This window comes from Electrona antarctica (assembly GCF_951216825.1).
Source record: "Electrona antarctica genome assembly, chromosome: 5".
Taxonomy (NCBI): domain Eukaryota; kingdom Metazoa; phylum Chordata; class Actinopteri; order Myctophiformes; family Myctophidae; genus Electrona; species Electrona antarctica.
Window position 1 is genome coordinate 50,373,196 of NC_136810.1, and position 18,742 is coordinate 50,391,937.

Here is an 18,742-nt window from a genome sequence, read left to right on the forward strand (position 1 = left end):
TGTGTTGGTGTTTGGACTAATGACCTACATTTCCTGTATTTCATTCCACTTGTTTCACTCCCATGAGCTCAAATGCTGACTTACAGTTACATCACATTTATTTTAATGGGATAACGCAATGCTTTGTCATTAGACCTTCATTGAAGGTGTTGAATGTCTGACAAATGTGTTTTCCCATTCTTTTTTGCATCTGGGTATTTTCTTTTACATTGATCATCAACCCTTGGACTTCTCCATACGCACCTGTCACCTTTGTAGGTGTGCAAACGTCTTGCTTCTTTAAAAGTTGGCCTACTTGTAACGATGCAGGTTGGAAATGCATGCCTCACCTATAGTTATTATGTCTGTGTCGCCTTTATGCCCATATATATGCAGTATATGCCGACGTCAGAACATCATTGTGATGTCAGAACAGGCCAGCTCCATATATGGAAATGTCAAGAGCCTGGACAGGTGCCCGGCTGTGCCCCTTGTGCTCGTTCTGGACAACCCGGCGAACGCGTGGGTCAAAGTTGAAGTCCGTGGGGCGAATGGTTCTCGAGTTATGTGGATTACAGACGTACACACAGAGACATGGTGCATTTATATTAGGATGGACTTATCATCTACATTTGTATGGAGGGCCAAAACGTATATCTAAAAATAAATAAATAAATACACTTTATCTAGTTTTTCATGTTATTTTAACAGGCTTAAAAACACATCTTGGAGGAATAGAAAAGAGTAATTAGAGAGCTTTACAACGTAGAAAGCCAACTATTAGGGACATAAGGGATCGACTATTAGGACATTTGAACACTGATGCCAGATGCCTGACAGTCTCAATGTGGGACAGGGTCTCAATTTATGGGACGCCTGAAACTAGACACAGTACTGTCTAGTCACTGACTTAGACATGACCTTTGACACGATTTAAAATGAGCAGCGAGACAAAATACAACCACCGCAATAGGCTAAGACGCTAAGCTATATTATATTGTATTAACGTGCTCTACTATACAGATTGGACAACATTACACGTTATTCTTAAAAAAGGGTTACATATAATATAGTGAGGCTTTACCTTTAACTAGTGGAAAACGTGTCTATGCGTAAAGACTACAATCCCTCCATGCGAGCGAAGACTACAATCCCAGAAACCATCACCCTGCGATTCTGAGCGTGCGCTGTTCCCGACCAGGCACTGGTGAACTGTCTCACCGACACAGCGGGCAGCTGAGAGGCGAGCACGGTTTTGGTTCGCGGTAAGTTTTTCTATTAAAACCTACAATGGAATGGTGAATGAACCCATATCCATATTTAAGTAGCTATTTTTCCGCTAACATTTGAGCCAGCATTACATGGCATAACTCGCTTGACAGAGTGGTGGTGGCCCCGGCACAGAGCTAGCTAGGACACGCCTATGTACGGCATTACAGTGTATGTTGGGCGACATGGGCACGGGCCCGAGGAGAGTCCGAGCAGGGACATGCAGCGGGAAAAGGAGACATCAACACTTCTTGGAGTAGTCGAGAGGGATATTTTTAGAACACAGTCCAAAGTTAAATTCAAGTTAGCGACTGCAAATAGCATTTTCTGACGATCCCGTAGCGGCCATGGTTGTTCGGCGTGTGAATAGCCATTCTGAGCTTAGCTAAATGAGTGTTAGCAAGCCCTACTAACGAGCTAGTATTAGCTTGCTAGTCAGATAGGCCTCCCAGTTATCGTAAATAGTGTGTGGTGGGGGGGTTACTCCCAATAACCAGGCGTGTATGTGCGCTAAAGATATTGCTAACTAAAGTTTGCAACTTGCTGGTGTTTTGTGTCGATCAACAACGCGTGGTGCTGTCGGAAATAACCGAAGCTCGCAGTGTGAATCTGCAAACATGGCAGAAAGTTCTCGCACAAACGTTACTGTAGTTGTAAGCAGCCAAGCACATGACTTTTGCTGTCTGTCACCAGTCAGGGCAGGGATCATCATGATTTAATCGGTATATAACGACGTACTAGAGACAATATATCTGTATCATGTGCAGTTAACTGTAAGACAAATATACTATTATGTATAGTTTTGTTTACAAGTCGTTTTCCTAAAGGGCCACTTCACCCCCTTTGCAACCATATCATATTTTAATGATGTTTGGGAGACAAGAAACACTTTCCTGGGGTTTTTGTGTGTGTAATATGTGTTTTTAGATATTTTAGTATTTCAAAGTGCCAGTGATGTCATGGACACTGGTCTCACTTCCGTCCTGGACTACAATGTTTCAGTAAGACCAAGCCAAGCCCATAGATATTATAAAAATCACACCCGTGTGAAGTAAGTAGTGCAACTCCGTGTGGGGGTCCCCGGGTTGGAGTTCCAGACCCACAGGAACGCACCCGGGGTGCCAGCCCGATTCCGGCGAGCTGCCCCGCGTCCGAAACGGTTGAGAAATGACAGAGTTACCGTGTGTGGGTCCCTCTACTGTACCCTACTGTACTATACTGGCACACCCAAAATCACCATATATACACTTATACAGTTAATATGTGTTTGTGTGTGTGCTAGGTTGCGCACAGGTGGTGAAAAACAACCATGCTGTTTTCGTGCTCAGACGCACCCACCCACCCACCCAAGGAAGTGGTTGCACCACTTAAAAAGAATAGATCCAGCCTCACTGGCTGCTGCAATTCATTGGAGCGACGTGTCTCCCAATGAAGGCAGGAAGTGCAGTGCTGAAGGCTTTTTTTTGGACAATATATATACAATATACATTACAATACAAAATAAGACAAACAAACACAAACAACAAAGTTATTAATACAACATCACAGCCAGGGGGATAACAGAAAATATTAAAGAGTGAACACAAAGCAACAGTTCTCTGCAGCTTTCTTATTTAGAAGTGCTGCCCAAGTGACGTCACTCATGTGACTCCTCCATGTCTCTCGCTGTCACTCAAGTGACTACTGGCCGCCGTCTTTTCCTGGACTTATGTTACGCACACGGAAGCGCTCATTGAAGGCAAATGCTTTGCAAGGAATCTCGGGAAAATTGTGCCTTCAATTGAGACACGCGCCTCAGAGCCGGAAAGGGCGTCTACGTTTATGTCTATGGCCAAGCCCCCAGAAAGGCTGGCCAACGTTGAAGCCGTGGGACGTAGTGGCCAGAGCTTGAACAGCAGGCGGGCCCCTGCATTCAGTGCGAGGAAACCCTGTGCAGCTGGGGTTTAACATTGAGCACTGAATAGCAGGGGGCGGGGCTGTCCGCACTCTATCCTTTATAAAACTATGAGTAAGACAGCCCTCTCCCGCTCCACAAGGTGGGGCGAGTGCTGTGCAGCAAAGCATTATGGTCATTGTAGTAATCCAGCAGAGACCACTGTCCATGACGTCACAAAACCCCAGGAAAGTCTTTCTTGTCTCCCAAACATGTACCAATACACCTGTCATAATTAGTATTACAGTGCATGGACATCTAATCCAAGTGTTGTACAGTACAGTATGCACTTGAGAATGATTGGCCTCTTACTGCTGTTTTTTTAGCCTTTCGGTCTAAAAATATCACTTTCTGTGAAAATTGAAAGTACAACTATCTGAACTATGTTCACAAATATCCTTCTCCAAACATTATTGGGAAACATTTCCCAATAATATTTCACCCACATTTATATTAATTATACCTGTTTGATTTGGAACTCTCAAATGGTCAATCAACTGTGACTTACCTTTAAAACTGGGATGAGGAATGTTACAAGGTGACACAGGCCTTTTGGGTGGGTATATATGAGGTGAGGTAACCTGAATGCTTGCCTTAAAAGTTAAACACGCTCGCCCTCATTTTTTCATGCCGGCCGCTTGGAGAATGTCAGAAATAAGTTTAGGGTTAGGCATAGTTTTACTGGGGTTAAGTTTAGGAATAGATCACTCCCATGCCTGCCCGGGTAGCAGACTGATCTTCTTGGCATTAATCTATACCGTGCTGCATATGTACTCGCCCAATAATAAATGAATCCCTGATATCGTCCTCTAGTTTCATATCGATTTGAAAGTTCTGGCAGGAAACGTGTGTTTAGTAAAATATGTCCACTTTTCCACAAGCTGCACACGGACAACATTCTCTGTCACGGACGGGGCCCGAAATTATTGCTGGACTGAAGCCCGAAATTATTGCTGGACTGAAGCCCGAAATTATTGCTGGACTGAACAAATAAACTTCCTTACCCCATACGTAGGGGTGGGTTTATCACGTATGGTGATAAATATAGCTGAGACGATACAATGTCTTCATGATATGCCTTTTCAGATATATTGTATATATCGTGATACAGTGAATGCACATTCTATGATTTGCAGTTCTATACTTTTATACTATGTACAACGACGGTTTTGTTCGCCAAAAATAATACTTATTTTGGTCTAAATGGTCTGTTACTCCTTTTTCTTTTAGTTTTTGTTAAATTTTTTCCATATCGCCCACCCCTACCCATACGTTTGTGCTTCCCAAACATACGCTGTTCCCAAAGGAAGTTTTCATATTAGTCCAGCAGTCATTTTGGGCCTGTGTTGTATGTGTGCAGCTCGTGGAAAAGTTGAGTTTTAGTGGTTTAAGGGCCGATTCATACTGTTTTGGCGCTGTAGTGCCGAAATGATTTTGGCTCGTCAGAAATTTTCAGTAGCACCGAAGAGCCGACTTTAGGATGTTAACCGCAATTCATTATATTGGATTTTGATATCGGCCAGAAATGTCATATAAGCCCATCCCTACTCATTAGTTAGCTTCCATGTGTGCCTGTATATAGCCTATGTAGTGATATACAGTACATGTATAATTAGGGATGCTCCGATCAGGTTTTTTGGGACCGATCACTGATTGTTTTTCTCATGATCGGCCGATACCGATCTTGTGCGTAAGGGGAAACTTTTAATATTTCCAAAATTATTATATGTCAAAACCCCGGGCGGCGGTGGTTCAGGGGTAGAGTGCCTGGATGGTAACCGCAAGGTTGCCAGTTAAAACCTGGGCTCCCCCAGAGTTACTGTCGAAGTGTCCTTGAGCAAGACACTGAACCCCTAATTGCTCCCGATGTGCTAGTTGGTGCCTTGCATGGTTTCCGCTGCCATCGGTGTATGAATGTGTGTGTGAATGGGTGAATGTAATGCACAATCTCTGTAAAGCGCCTTGGATAAAGGCGCTATATAAATGCACCATTTACCATTTACCATTTACCCACGTCAAAACTTTTCCTGTGTGTGGGGAGGAAGGGGAGAATGTTTAGGCCTGTCACAAAGATGCAAAATGATATTATACTATATATCTGATTGACATTTATACCACTTAAATGGGGTAAAAGATTGGTTTCTCCAGAGGGCAAGGGTAAATTGCCGATCACAGATAGGGTAAATGGCCGATTATCGGAGCATCTCTATATATAACATTCTCTTGCTAGTTTGAAAGCTTCTTACATGAATATATCTTGACTTGAATTTGACTCGTCTCTTTTCTGTTTCTTTGTATATTCCTACTACACTGACATTCTCTCTGTATCCCCGTCTCATCTCACCTTTCTGTCATTCTCCACAGTGCGTGTTGCTGGGTGAATCAGAATGGGGGACAAGCCTATTTGGGAGCAGATAGGATCCAGCTTTGTGCAACACTACTACCAGTTGTTTGACACTGACAGAACGCAGCTAGGAGCAATATATGTGAGTAATGATGTGCCATACTTTTCAGAGCTTCACAAGACTTGCAGAACAGGACTCTTGTTTGTCTGTTGAACTGATTCTTATGATTCTGAAATCAGCTTAAGGGTTCAAGATTCACAGTCCGTATATATAAATATAGCCATAAAGTGGTAATTCGTGGTAGAGCTCTTCACGGGTACAAAATGGCAGACCGTAACCCTAATCGTCTGATGAAGAGCTGTGAAGCTCAAAACGTCATGTCCACTATAGAGCGTCGCAGTCCCGCCCCAAAAATCAACCTTTATTTATATAGCACGTTTAAAACAACCGAAGTTGACCAAAGTGCTTCACAACAATACAATACAGTACATCAAAACGACGCCAGGCCCAGGAAATGATTCCCAATGCATTTTTCCCATAGACATTTCAAAAAGTATTTATTTAAAGACGGTTACGCCGCGGACAACGCGAGTCGTGACAACTCATGACAACAAACACAATATTTTGGACCAAACAAATAATTACAAAGAAGAAAACGTCTTTAAATAAATACTTTTTGAAATGTCTATGAGGAAAATGAACGGAGAATCATTTCCTGGGCCCTGGTAGGGGGCGGGACTGCTACGCTCTATAGTGTAAGCGTGTAAGGAACCTTAATATTTTTAAGCTTTGGAGCTTAATCCAGTGTGTGGACCTTACCTTTTCTTTCCCTTCTGAACCTTAATGGACCCAGGAATTAAATGTTGTTTTGAGATGTGAGCGGACATGGAGACTGACTGATTCGTTCCGTTTTGCTGACCTTTTGTTTTCTTCTCACTTTGCTTCTCAGTCTGGCTAGGGTCCTATTTGACTCATATTTCCAAATGTCACCAATAAGTGGGCAAGTTAGGAAGTGACTCGAGTTTTACATCCCTAGTTTCCTCTTCACTAGAGGATGAAGGACGAAGTGCAAAACATACTCTCTCCCCATGCCTTCGGCCTGGTGGAGACAACACATGTAGTTAAGGTGCTGAGTTCATAGACATAAAAAGGTAGACGCCTCCTTCGGCTCTGGGGCGTATGCTCTCATGTGACAGCAAGCTTCTGCGTTGGTGCCAAGGAAAGTAATGAAAGGAAGGGATGTGAGTCACGTGACTGGACGGCGGGGATGTGCCATATCAGTGCGATACATGTCACTCCAATGAATTAGCCCTATGCAGGTCAAGCTTTCGCCACCTCATAGCTGTCAATGTTATTTTGCATGGCATTTACACGGCTTAATGTCGAGAAAGTTACACGACTGACCCACCCAGGTGATGGCAATAATACTAATGACCGTAGTCTTACCGTGCAACATGAAAACTCCTGGCGGGTGGTCTTTAAAAGTTGATTTCTCCCTCTGGTATTTCTAGTTTATTTAAATAATGTCATGCACATTTGCCCAGTGCATAGCCTACTGCAGGCCCGGTTGACTAGATTTAGAAGACATTTGAAAGGTTTTGCTTCTGAAATGATCCATTATTTTATATGGAGAAATCCCGTCATTTAACATGCATCTCTAAGGGTGAGAAGGACAGCTTGACCTGTCGCTTCGCTGCTAACGTGCCTATTGGACAAGGACGGGTTGGGGAGGGACTTAGCGAAGGGCTAATTGCAGCGGCGAATGAGGCGTCTACCTTTCTATGTCTATGGCTGAATTGCCCAACACTACTATCTTCCATCGCCTCTCTCTCCAGTGTTTCCCCTAAGATGAAGTTATAACAGCGGTGGTGAATATTTATATTAAATTGTTAGCAAATTTGTTTTGCATTCAAAATAAGAAATTGTTGTCTTTGAATTTGACAGGTGTCACTGAGTCTTTGCATCTTGTATGCAAGATCATTATGAAGATTGATCTTCTAAATGTTTATTTCAGAGATGTTTTTTTTTAGTTGAGTTCTGAGTTGAATGTGCATGGACATTAAACATGGTAAATGGTGCATTTATATAGGACCTTTAACCAAAGCTATAAAATGTTGAATACAAAGAAGTGCTGTGTGGTCTGTGTGGTTACCTAAAAAAAACAGGTGCTCTTAGGAGAGGGTACGACAATAGATTCAAAAAGGAAATCCAAGGCACTCGGCTATAGCCATGTTAAAAAACGACTAACGCATTTCAGCGGTTAAGCCTTCATCAGGGTCCAATGCACATTCACACAATGACGGCAGACGAAACCATGCAAGGCACCAACCTGCTGATCTCAGAGCAGCATATAGAGAGTGAATACAGTAAATAACCTGTCCAACTCACTGCCTTTATTCTCTCTCTCCTCTAGATTGATGCCTCATGCCTTACATGGGAGGGACAACAGTTCCAGGGAAAAGCAGCAATCGTCGAAAAACTTTCTGTGAGTTTACAGTAGGTTGTATTGTATTCACCTTGGTATGTAAGTTAGCAATCTGGGAACCCATAAGCATTTTTTCTTTTGTTTTGCTGCTGAATCTGTCTTGAATCTTTTTTAGATTAAAATGTGGACATGATGTTGTGTCCAGTTTTAAATTCTTGTTTTAAAGGAGTGTTTGACAATGTTAATAAATACTGTAGCAATTCTCAATATTTTGATTGAGAACTTCTACCGTATGTAACATTGCGGACCGCACTGGACCACTCCACAGGCATTTTTTCCTGCGGGCCGCAAGTTTGACAGCTCTGCCGCTGCTTGTGTGCATGTCCTACTGAGCGTGGACATTTGGCTAAATGGAAATGGCGATCTTTGTACACTTGGCCAAAGTTCTTCACATTGTTTGTTCTGTCTGTTGGTTGGGTGTTGATTGATTTTGAGTAGACCACAATGGAAACAAGCTTCAGTTTTTTGTGATTTGATCCAAGTTTGCGTTTTTAATGTTTAGCGCCGTTTTTTATTGATGCCATTACATTTATTGTTCTATTCAACTGTACAAGATAGTCAGGGTATATTAATAAAATCTGGGAATACATTTCTTACCAAGAATTGTCTTCACCAATGTGTTTGTAAAGGTGTCAGTACTAACATATCCCACATTGGTTTATATTCAACCACCCTAGGGGAATTTTTGACAGCTGCTGAAAGTTGGGGTACCATACAACCATTATAAGGCAAAATGTTCAAAGTTTCATTATGCCTTAAGTAGCATGTGACATGTCAAACTAGGGGGTTTTAATCATTCTGAATCCATTCCAAGCATTTGTTTTGCATGAAAAACAGTCCTTGGGCTAAAAATGGCCATAGCCGTCATCACAAATGTGATGAAGTCAGCACAGTTGGGCATATTTGGGCAAATGGCTATGGCCAAACTAGGGGGTTTTCATGATTCTGAATCCATTCCAAGCATTAGTTTCGCACGAAAAACACTCCATGGGCTTAAAAAGGCCATAGCCGTCATCACAAATGTGATGAGGTCAGCACATTTGTGCCAAGTGTCTATGGCCGTTTTTAGCCCAAGGAGTGTTTTTCGTGCAAAACTAATGCTTGGAATGGATTCAGAATGATGAAAACCACCTAGTTTGACACGTCACATGCTATTTAAAGCATAATGAAATTTAGAACATTTTGCCATATATTGGCTGTTGATGGTTCCCCAACTTTCAGCAGCTGTCAAAAATTCCCCTAGGGAGGTTGAATATAAACCAATGTGGGATATGTTAGTAGACACTTTTACAAAAACATTGGTGAAAAAGATTCTTGGTAAGAAATGTATTCCCAGATTATACTGATAATATTCCCTGACAATGTTTGTTTAAGGAAGACCAAGGATTTACCGAAAATGTATTCTTCATATGAATCCTGACTTGAAAATGTGAATCGGTCAAGTTAGAGCCAATCAGTGTACACTGTTAAGTTGGAGAATGGATGTGGGGGATATGGCATTTTACACAAGAACTACATTTGTAAACTACATTTACATTTGTAAAAATTAACCCTTACGGCTCCATTTGGTTCCATTTGTAGATCAACACTTTAGTAGAGGTTCGTGTTTGTTAATGTGCTAGTCAAATTAAATGTTAAGCAATCATTGCTGACCCTTGCCGCTGTGATGATGCCCACTGTTTACCAATGTATCATTTCGCTTTAACAGGCTGATGTGAAAAATGTCAGGTTCTGGCCTCCAAGTAGTACAAAAGTTTCATGCTGATCGGTACAATGGTGCTGGAGATGGCTGCGTTCATGATTTGAGGCATTTTGTTTAAACGGGCCACTCTTGCAAGCTTTGGAAGTCAATCAGGATATAGTCTGAGTCAATCAGAAATATAGTCTGAGTGACGTTTGTCGGAGACAAAAATAAAAGAACAGTACAAATAGCGTGTGGCCGCAAAATAGGATTCCGGTGTCAGTCATAGCTGTGGGGTATGACTGTCAGGGCCATCATGAAACAGCAATTTCATGATGTATATAACATATCCTATATTATCCTGTATTTTCCACAGTTTTATAGTTATCTGTTTATGTATTATAATTGTGGTTTAAGATAAATAGGACCTCTGTAAAATGTTTAAATGCATTTTTCTATTTCTGTCTAACATTTATCAATTTCTTCTGTTTGTTTTTTGTTGTTCCCTTTTTTTTTTGTCAGAGTCTACCCTTCGTAAAAATTGCTCACAGTATAACAGCACAGGACCACCAACCGACCCCAGACAGCTGCATCATGGCTATGGTCGTAGGACAGCTAAAAGTAAGCAGAACAGCTTATTTCGACTTCACTCATTCTCCCACTAAAGCCTGATTTATACTTATACACACTCTGGTGTCGCACCCTGAAAATAGAACCTCTGCTCATAATTCTGCTATTTTTGGTTTGCGACACAATGTGCAACCAAGTATTCATGCTTAAGTATTATGACTTGTGAAATTAAAAGTTCCATCTCTATGAAGATCTGGATTGCTAATCATAATGGTTAGGAAGCTTCCATTTCTCAGAATCAGTTCAGTGCAGAATCAATTCATTACCACTTAAACCAAACTATTCTCAGATTTGATGTGAATTTGTCCGTGTCATTCTACAGGCAGATGAAGACCCCATAATGGGATTCCACCAGAGTTTCATCCTCAAGAACATTAACGACGCGTGGGTGTGCACCAACGACATGTTCAGGCTGGCACTGCACAACTTTGGCTAAATCATGCTCCCACTCTGGTGGGCAGGGGTGGCCACGGTGGAGGGGGCAGTGTGAAAAGGAAATGGGGGAGGAGGTTGGAGTGGACTATAAGAAGTAGAGAAGGACATCCATCCCTCCCTCCTCCCCGTCTCATTCACACCTGTTTGACAAACATCGGATTCTAGATGTCAATCACAGAACCTCATGTGGGTGGGGCTTTCGAGCCACCCCCAACCAATAGAAATGCAACATGTTGCTTGTGCTGAGAGCTGGCTGACCAATCAGACGCTCCTGTCTGCCCCTCCACTGATCTGCATGATGCTGGGAGAGCCCCCATTACACTCAAGCCAGACCAGGAAAACATTTACCAGCTTACTGATGCCATAACTCTTACTCCATTGTACCTAACTCTGCCCTGTTCTCCTCTTTACTTGATTCTGTTGCTCTACCAATGATGACTCCACAGCTCTCATTTCAGTTCTGTTAGCACTATTGTGGACTGGTGTAGATCAATGTTCAGAGTCAACTTCTTCTGTTTCTACTTCTTGTTTAACATATTGTAGGTACCCCCTTTGTTGTTTTTAGCCTTCGTTTGAGTTTAAAAAAATAATTGGTATGTTGTTTTCAAAAGGATTCATTACGTTTGCCATGATTCACGTTGTCGTGTTAGGTTTTGCTCTAGCAAACCAAAGAGTCATGGAGGCCACGAGTTTTCACCTTGCTGTGTGATCCGCACTTACCCTGTGCTCTCTTTCTCTCATTCTGTCGGTCTCTCTTTGGCAGTCAACATGGATATTGCAGCCACGATACACAATAAAATCTGGACTTTTTCTTATCGGTGTGCAACTTGTTATTCTTTCTGTATCTGTTTATTTTACCTCGCTGTCTGTCATAATTCCCATCTTCATGGGGCAGCCAGCTGAATGGTTGGAGAGCCTGCTTGGGAAGTGAAAGGTCCCGGGTTTGATTCCACGCCTTGTGTCAAGGTGTCCCTGAGGAAAATGGTAAATGGTGCATTTATATAGCGCCTTTATCCAAGGCGCTTTACATAGATTGTGCATTCCATTCACACACACATTCATACACCGATTGCGGCGGAAGCCATGCAAGGTACCAACCAGCACATCGGGAGCAATTTGGGGTTCAGTGTCTTGCCCAAGGACACTGACATGTAGCCAGGAGGAGCCGGGATTCGAACCGCCGACCCATGGATCATTGGACGACCTGCTCTACCTCCTGAGCCACAGCCGCCCGGAAGACGCTTCTCCCAGAGGCACTGCCCCCGTAGCGCCCACTGCTTCCTGTTAATGGGTTAAATGCAGATACCTCACTGTATATGCAACTACTACAAAGGAATATTATCTAATGTTATGCAAGTTAAGTCAGTGTTATTGTTTGTGGGAGGAATTTAACAACTTGCCAGTTTGGTGACTTCTCTTGGAAAGTATGAGAACTAAAATGAACAGGTTGTTTTCATAAACCGGTTAATAGAAATCAGTCTGTATTCCTAAAAGCATGATTAACCTGTGAAATATTAGCTGGCATGTGTACCTTGGTGGTTTACTACTTCACTGTATAGCCCTTTAGGACATTAAGTTGCAGTCACAACTGCAATGTAATTGCTCTGCAGAGGCATTAATTTTTATTCTGAATGGGAGATCGAAGTAAATACAATCGATATTAGTAATTTGGCAGAGTTTCGGTCAGTGGCAAAGAAACTGGTAGGAACTAACTATTCACTTAAAAGTGCACTGACGTTTCGGGGGGGGAAACATTGCGTGGACACAGCGGAAGTTTAGACGGTTGCTCGGGGTGAAAGAAGTGAGCACTGATTGCATCGCACTGGAAAAAAATAAATTCTTTCTCCCCTTCTAATAACCCAGTTCCCCCCTTTCCCTCACCCATGGCGTCCAATAATTCTAACATTGACATGGAGGGTGCGACCCAGCACCTTCGGGACATTCTCAAGCTCGACCGCCCAGGGAACAGCGCCGGTGAGTGAGTTGTACCGGGAATGACAAGGGAGGACTGCGTCTGCTGCGCGAGCCAGGCCCGCATCGCATCGGCTAATAACATGCTAACCAAATAGCCAGCGAAATGCTAAATTAGACGCAGTCGCGCGAGCCTGTCACTCGACAAATGTGACTCAACGTAATTTTCGACTTAACAAAAGTATCGGCACCAGTCGTCGACACTATTGTCATTTGAGAGTTGTCATTTCTTTGGTCGTGTCCAGCTCTAATACGGTATTGCTGCTACAGTTAGCACTAAGGCTAGCGTGTTAACGTCAGTGGGCGCCTCATGCGCAGAAGAGCAAGCTAGTTCTCAAAGGATGCGAAAGTAGCTGTAGCTGCTGCTAACTGAATCTGACCACCCGCATCACTGGGAAATTGCCCTTGGTGGAACAAGTTTAAAATTGTTGCGCAGTTTATAGGTTTTTAGTTCATGTTGAAGTCATGCATTTGCCATTTACGCAGCTACCTAAGTGGCTCAGTCTAATTGCGGGGACGCTACTGTTGATGTGAATACGTTTAGCAGCTAGCTAATTACATTTTCGTACTACAACCTGTGGTATTTTTGAACCACGTGTGGTGCCAGCCTGTGTGCATTCTTGTTTCAAAATCAAGTTTAATGGATAAGCCATATTAAATGTGCATTCTGGAAAATTGGACATGTCCTAAGTGGTGCCTGGAAATAGCCTGGGCCTTCATAAATGCGCAGAAGGTTCACTTTCAAAACAGTGACAGCAGCTTTACTTGGCCTTGAAATGAAACAAATGGTGCTGATGCAGAATATTAACGCTCAAGTTAACATGTCCGATATACTATAATATATATAATATCGCAAGTTAAAAAACAAAGCAATACTTAAGTTTCAAAGCGAGAGAGATGTGCATAAACACAAGCATAAAATGTGGGTGTGCATTGATTGATTGATTGAAATATTTATTAACAGTTTGCAGAATTACAGTACATTTCAAGCACAAACTCAATACAAAGACTGAGTGGACGACCTAATTAAGCATTACACTTGTTTACAAGAGGGTCCACCATGTTCAATTCATCAAAACATTTAGAGACGTGCTAATGCACACACGCGCACACACACCCCTGTATGTATTGCAAGCATTTATCCAGTTATTCACATCTGCAGGAGACACACAGACTTGTTAAGATAAAAGATGGGAAGTGTGACCACATTTAAATAAAGCTCAGCTGTGGTTAAAAGTAGAGTTAAGATTAGCCCTAGAATGGCTCTTGTTGTTCCATACAGTATATACAGTATTTCACATACAGAGCCATAGAAAGGTCGCACTTGCTTTCATGTTGGAGTACCGATACGAGTACTTTTTATTTTTAATAAGTAATTATTTTACCCCACTTTTTTCAATTTTGCCTAGTACTTGTAATGATACTGTAATGTTCAATTACCACAATTATCAAATATCAAATTCCAAAATGTTCTTAATTTTGCTAACATTTTTGTTCATATTTCAAACGCATTCTAATATTATCTACCTTTCATCGTTTTGAAAGAAAAATGTTGAACTTGTATAGCTGACTGTCTTTCTTTCCATTACCATCTCTGGGACCCCTATTTATTTATTTTATTTCTATTGTAAAATCAATGTCAATTTAACTCGGTCCATTTAGTTCCTGTTTTGCACTCTCTGTTACAGACCCTTATAAGGGTCCACTTGGTTTACTTCCTAACTATCTATAATTTAGCTGGGAGGCTGGAATTCCCACGTTGAGAACCACTGTCTCTGTGTGGACTTATGTACACACTGCACGATATTTGCTCCGATTATGCTGTCGGGGACCATTTTTGGCGCTCGCCGACAACTCCCGATCTGACGCAAGATTGGGCTTTGATCGCCAAGGTTTTGCTCGCTGTGTGTGAAAGGCTCTGCGAGAAGATATAGCCCCGATAAAAGTGCTCGCTGACGCCTTCCCGAGCGTTGCTGAATATCAAGCAGGTTTGATATTTGTCCGACTGGACATCGTACAGTATGAAATGGGTTGCGACCGCACACGAGAAGTCCTGTATTACAGCCAATGAGAGCACAGGACAGCTGTGCTCACTGACACTGTCAGTCTGTCTGTGTCGTGTCGACTGTATCGATAGATGATCAGATGATAATATATATAACCTTTATTCCTTGGGTAAATCCCTGTCCTGTGTCGTACATGCAAGCTATATTAGCCCAATGTTGCAGTTGTGTGTGTGTGTGTGTGTGTGTGTGTGTGTGTGTGTGTGAGACAGACAGACAGACAGACACTCAGACACTTTAGACAGATTGATAAAGAGAGGGGGAGATGCGGTGTGTACTGTTAATTTCTTCCATAAGCTAACCCTCGCATGTCTTGACTTTCTTTCTACAGAGCAGTCAAGCAACACCCAGAGAAAACCTTCCTTCAATGGAGAGTTGAACGGGCTGTTGGGACTGGGAGCAGCAGGCCTGCTAGGTAGTGGCGACAGGTCAATCATCATGGCTGAATCCACTTGTCCCATTGCATCAGACTTAACCAACAGTCAGGAGAGTCAGATCATGTGAGTTAATGTCAGATGTCAAATCATAAATTCCAATTAGAGATGCATGATATTGAAATTATGACCGATCTCTGATTATTTGCAGGGTCATATTCACCGATACCGATTCCCATATATTACATTATTATATTTTATTTATATTTAACTCATCGCTGAATTTTAAATAAAATCTTTTTTGTTTTGCTAGTGAAAGTAGGTGGTAGGTCCCCCCCCCCCCCCCCCCCCCCCCCGCTCGTAACACTTAGGATGCTGCCAGAGTTACGAAAAGCACCGCCTTCCATTTCCCCCCCAAAACCGGGAGGATTCATTACTACCTCGTAGTGCTGCCAACGAATATTCCATATTCGAATGAATATTCGAATGTAAAAAATAAATGAATAATCGAATATTAAGATAATAATTAAGATTCGAATTAAAAAAATAACAATAAAATTGCTGTGTGAGTTCTGGCGAGACTCTGTGCCACGTAAACTAAAACATTATACAAAAAATAGGATATTAAGATAATTATGATTCATTCATTTGATCTCGCAAGACTCAAGAGAGCGCATTTCTCAGCACCAACCGCGGCCCATACTGGACCGGACCATATAGATAAAGAAAGAGTTTTACAGCATATTTTTCTGCAATATTCATATTCATATTAAAATCATATACATTCGACATTCGAAAGCATTCGAAAATTGTTCGAATACATGTGTTTTAAAAGGAATATTCGAATATCATTTTTGGCCAACTCTGGCAGCACTACTACCTCGCTCTGTTAGGTCTGATCTCTCTTCAGAAACGTTAATGTTCCAATTTCCAAACGAGATGCTGGGTTATGTCAGAAATTAGGTTAGAACATCGAGATGTGTCGGCCCGTAAATACTGCTCGCATGCACAAAACATGTCTGGGAGCTCTGAACAAGGCGTTGCCTAGCAACGGGGGCTGTCAAAAAATGGATTACAGCGATCCTGTTTTATCATTATCATCATTATCATTATCATCATTAAAAAGGACCAAACTTTGGACAAAGACTTTTGCATGGCTGATTTCGATACCGATTATGTTGTGCATCTCTGATTCCAATCATATCTCTGTATGTAAAAACATGTTATTATCTACTCAAAGCTTCAGCCATATATCGTATGTAAACATAGACCATTTAGCTGTTGTTTGAGCCGTCTAGACGAGAGTTTGTCTGTATGTGTGTTTGTGGCCAAGGAAAGGAAAGCTTGGAAGTACCCAGTGACCCAAAGTGATATTGTTTTTTCTTGCCTTCTGTGTGAAGTATTTTTGTTCCTTGAGTACATATTACCTATTTTCAATAATGAGGCCATCGTCACCAGAGCCACACTGTTTTTGATGTAGAGGCAAACACTTTGCGAATGTAAACATGGCGCATGGCAATGCGCATGTGCAGGGACAGAGATCAGAACAAAACAAAACCAAACAATGAATTCACTGTCACTTTAACCCATTCAGGCCTGACGTCGAAATTTAAAAAAAAATCTTCTAAATCATGACAATTTTATGAAAGATTTGAGGCACATTTTAACGATTTTTCAAAAATAGCAGACCTACAAGTTCATAGCGCGCCACTCGGTGGCGCGCTATGAGCTTGTAGATCTGCTATTTTTCAATAGCTAAAGTATAACATAATGCTTAGTTAAAACACCAAAAGGGGTTCCCGCCCAGAATTGGTTAAGTTAAAGGAAATATTATGATGATATTTGTTATGGCAAGACACTTTGTTTTGTTTTGTAAAGCGACTTTGACTTTATAAATGTATTCTTGTTATAGACTGACCATGGAAATGGGCTTTCTAGTCTTAGAATTTTCGTAGGCTATAAAATGATGCTGGCCATATCCTTTAAATTTAATCCACATTAGTATATAGTACTCATTAGTGTGTGTGTGTGTGTGATGTGTTTTTCAACCTAAGCTGCCTTTCTGGTGATGACGGATCCACCGCTATCTCCATTGTCTCCAAAAACGTGGAGATCGTGGCCAGTCGAGACTCCAGTATTGACAGTAAAGCTCGAGGTAGCAGCAAGGTAAGACGTTTTTTGTTGTTGATACTGTCCATTCTCTTTAATTCAAGTGTTTGATCAGCTAAATCTGACCAAATCTGTTAGCCCTATAATGTCTGTGATCATTCTATCGTATATTCTGTATACACAGCCATAGAACACCCTGGTTCACTTCTGGTTGCGGCGCAATATGCGCAACATTAAATCCTACTATAAATGCGCCATGTCTCTGTGTGCATGCGTGTACGGTTGTAATGCACGTAACTCGAGAACCGTTTGCCCCACCGACTTCATATTCGACACACGCGTTCCACACCCCGCAGGGACTGCAGTGCCCGTCTCCAGAACCACCACAAAAGGCTCTGGTCAGGCTCTGCCAGTGGGCCTAATCAGCCTAAATCCCCTCACCTGTGCAATGTCCAGCCTCTGCCTCAGCCAATTTATTGCCATGGCAACCCCACCCCTGACAATTGATTAGCCTACTTAACCAGTACACTTTTCACAGTAAGTCAGTTTGCCCTCTTCACACACAGGCAGATAGAGATCTCGGGTATTATTCAGTATTTAAGTCCGACGTCATTTTGTAGTGCTACGTTACGTCCGGTCCAAGTGGCACCAGCTCCCGTCCGCATCTCATTGTAAACAGAATATCTAAACGTGTGAATCTTTTTACAATGACGTTATTTTTCAGAAAGGAAGCCATTGAGGGTTAAAATGCGTCTTAATGCTTCCAACTCTAGTAGAATTATTAATGTTTTGTACAAGTGTCCATGACAAAGAAAATATATTATCATTATTATTGAAGGTGGTAACAGTCCATTTGCCCAGTACAATATTTCATGTCCATGTGAAAGTTCTTGCACAAAATGTGTATTTAGTCAAATATCTCCACTTTTTCACAAGCTGCACCCGGACGGCTTTCTCTCCGGGCGAGGGGCCCAGAATGATCGATGGACTGAATTGACCAATTCCTTTTGATTACCCCAAACGTCACCACGAATTGACCAGGGAAGCTCACATGTTTGGGGCACACAATTGGCAGGTGGTGTGTATTTAATTACCCAGCACCTATCGCAACGCACCTGCCAACTGTGTGCCCCAAACATTTGTGCTTAGCTATAGCCAAAATTGGCTATCGCTAATCGGCTAAACATCTTTTTTTTCTTCTTCAGAACAATTCATATTGAAAACGTGAGGTAAACGTGCTAAACATCCCCGCTTTTGATCAATCAACGCAATCCGTGGCTCAAGTCCGAGAAAAACGCTCTAAAGATTGTGGCGCCCATTGCATATGGCGGCCATCTTGAGGAGGTTAACATGCACCGATCCGAGCGTTGCCTAGCGCCGTGGAGCGCTGCATTACGGTAGTGCCGTAACAGTACGTTTTAACAGCGGGCGACAGCCAGACGAATTTTCCGGAAGTGCATTATTTGTC

General features: G+C 42.1%; 2 protein-coding genes across 8 annotated transcripts in view; both read left to right on the forward strand.

The window, feature by feature from the left end:
* Positions 1 to 1,060: 1,060 nt before the first annotated feature.
* nutf2 (nuclear transport factor 2) lies at positions 1,061 to 11,572 on the forward strand. Its single transcript, XM_079500865.1, has 5 exons — positions 1,061 to 1,244; positions 5,546 to 5,667; positions 7,940 to 8,011; positions 10,215 to 10,313; positions 10,645 to 11,572. Exons 2-5 carry the CDS (start codon positions 5,569 to 5,571, stop codon positions 10,756 to 10,758), a joined length of 384 nt encoding a protein of 127 aa, XP_079356991.1. The 5' UTR covers positions 1,061 to 1,244; positions 5,546 to 5,568; the 3' UTR covers positions 10,759 to 11,572.
* A 950-nt stretch (positions 11,573 to 12,522) lies between these two features.
* The window catches only part of edc4 (enhancer of mRNA decapping 4), a 62,649-nt gene continuing 56,429 nt past the window's right edge, over positions 12,523 to 18,742 (forward strand). For all 7 annotated transcript variants that reach the window (XM_079500620.1, XM_079500625.1, XM_079500621.1 and 4 more), the window contains exons 1-3: positions 12,523 to 12,731; positions 15,123 to 15,291; positions 17,220 to 17,331. In XM_079500620.1, the coding sequence (XP_079356746.1) occupies positions 12,641 to 12,731; positions 15,123 to 15,291; positions 17,220 to 17,331 (372 nt within the window). In that variant the 5' untranslated portion in view covers positions 12,523 to 12,640. The remainder of the gene's footprint in view (positions 12,732 to 15,122; positions 15,292 to 17,219; positions 17,332 to 18,742) is intronic.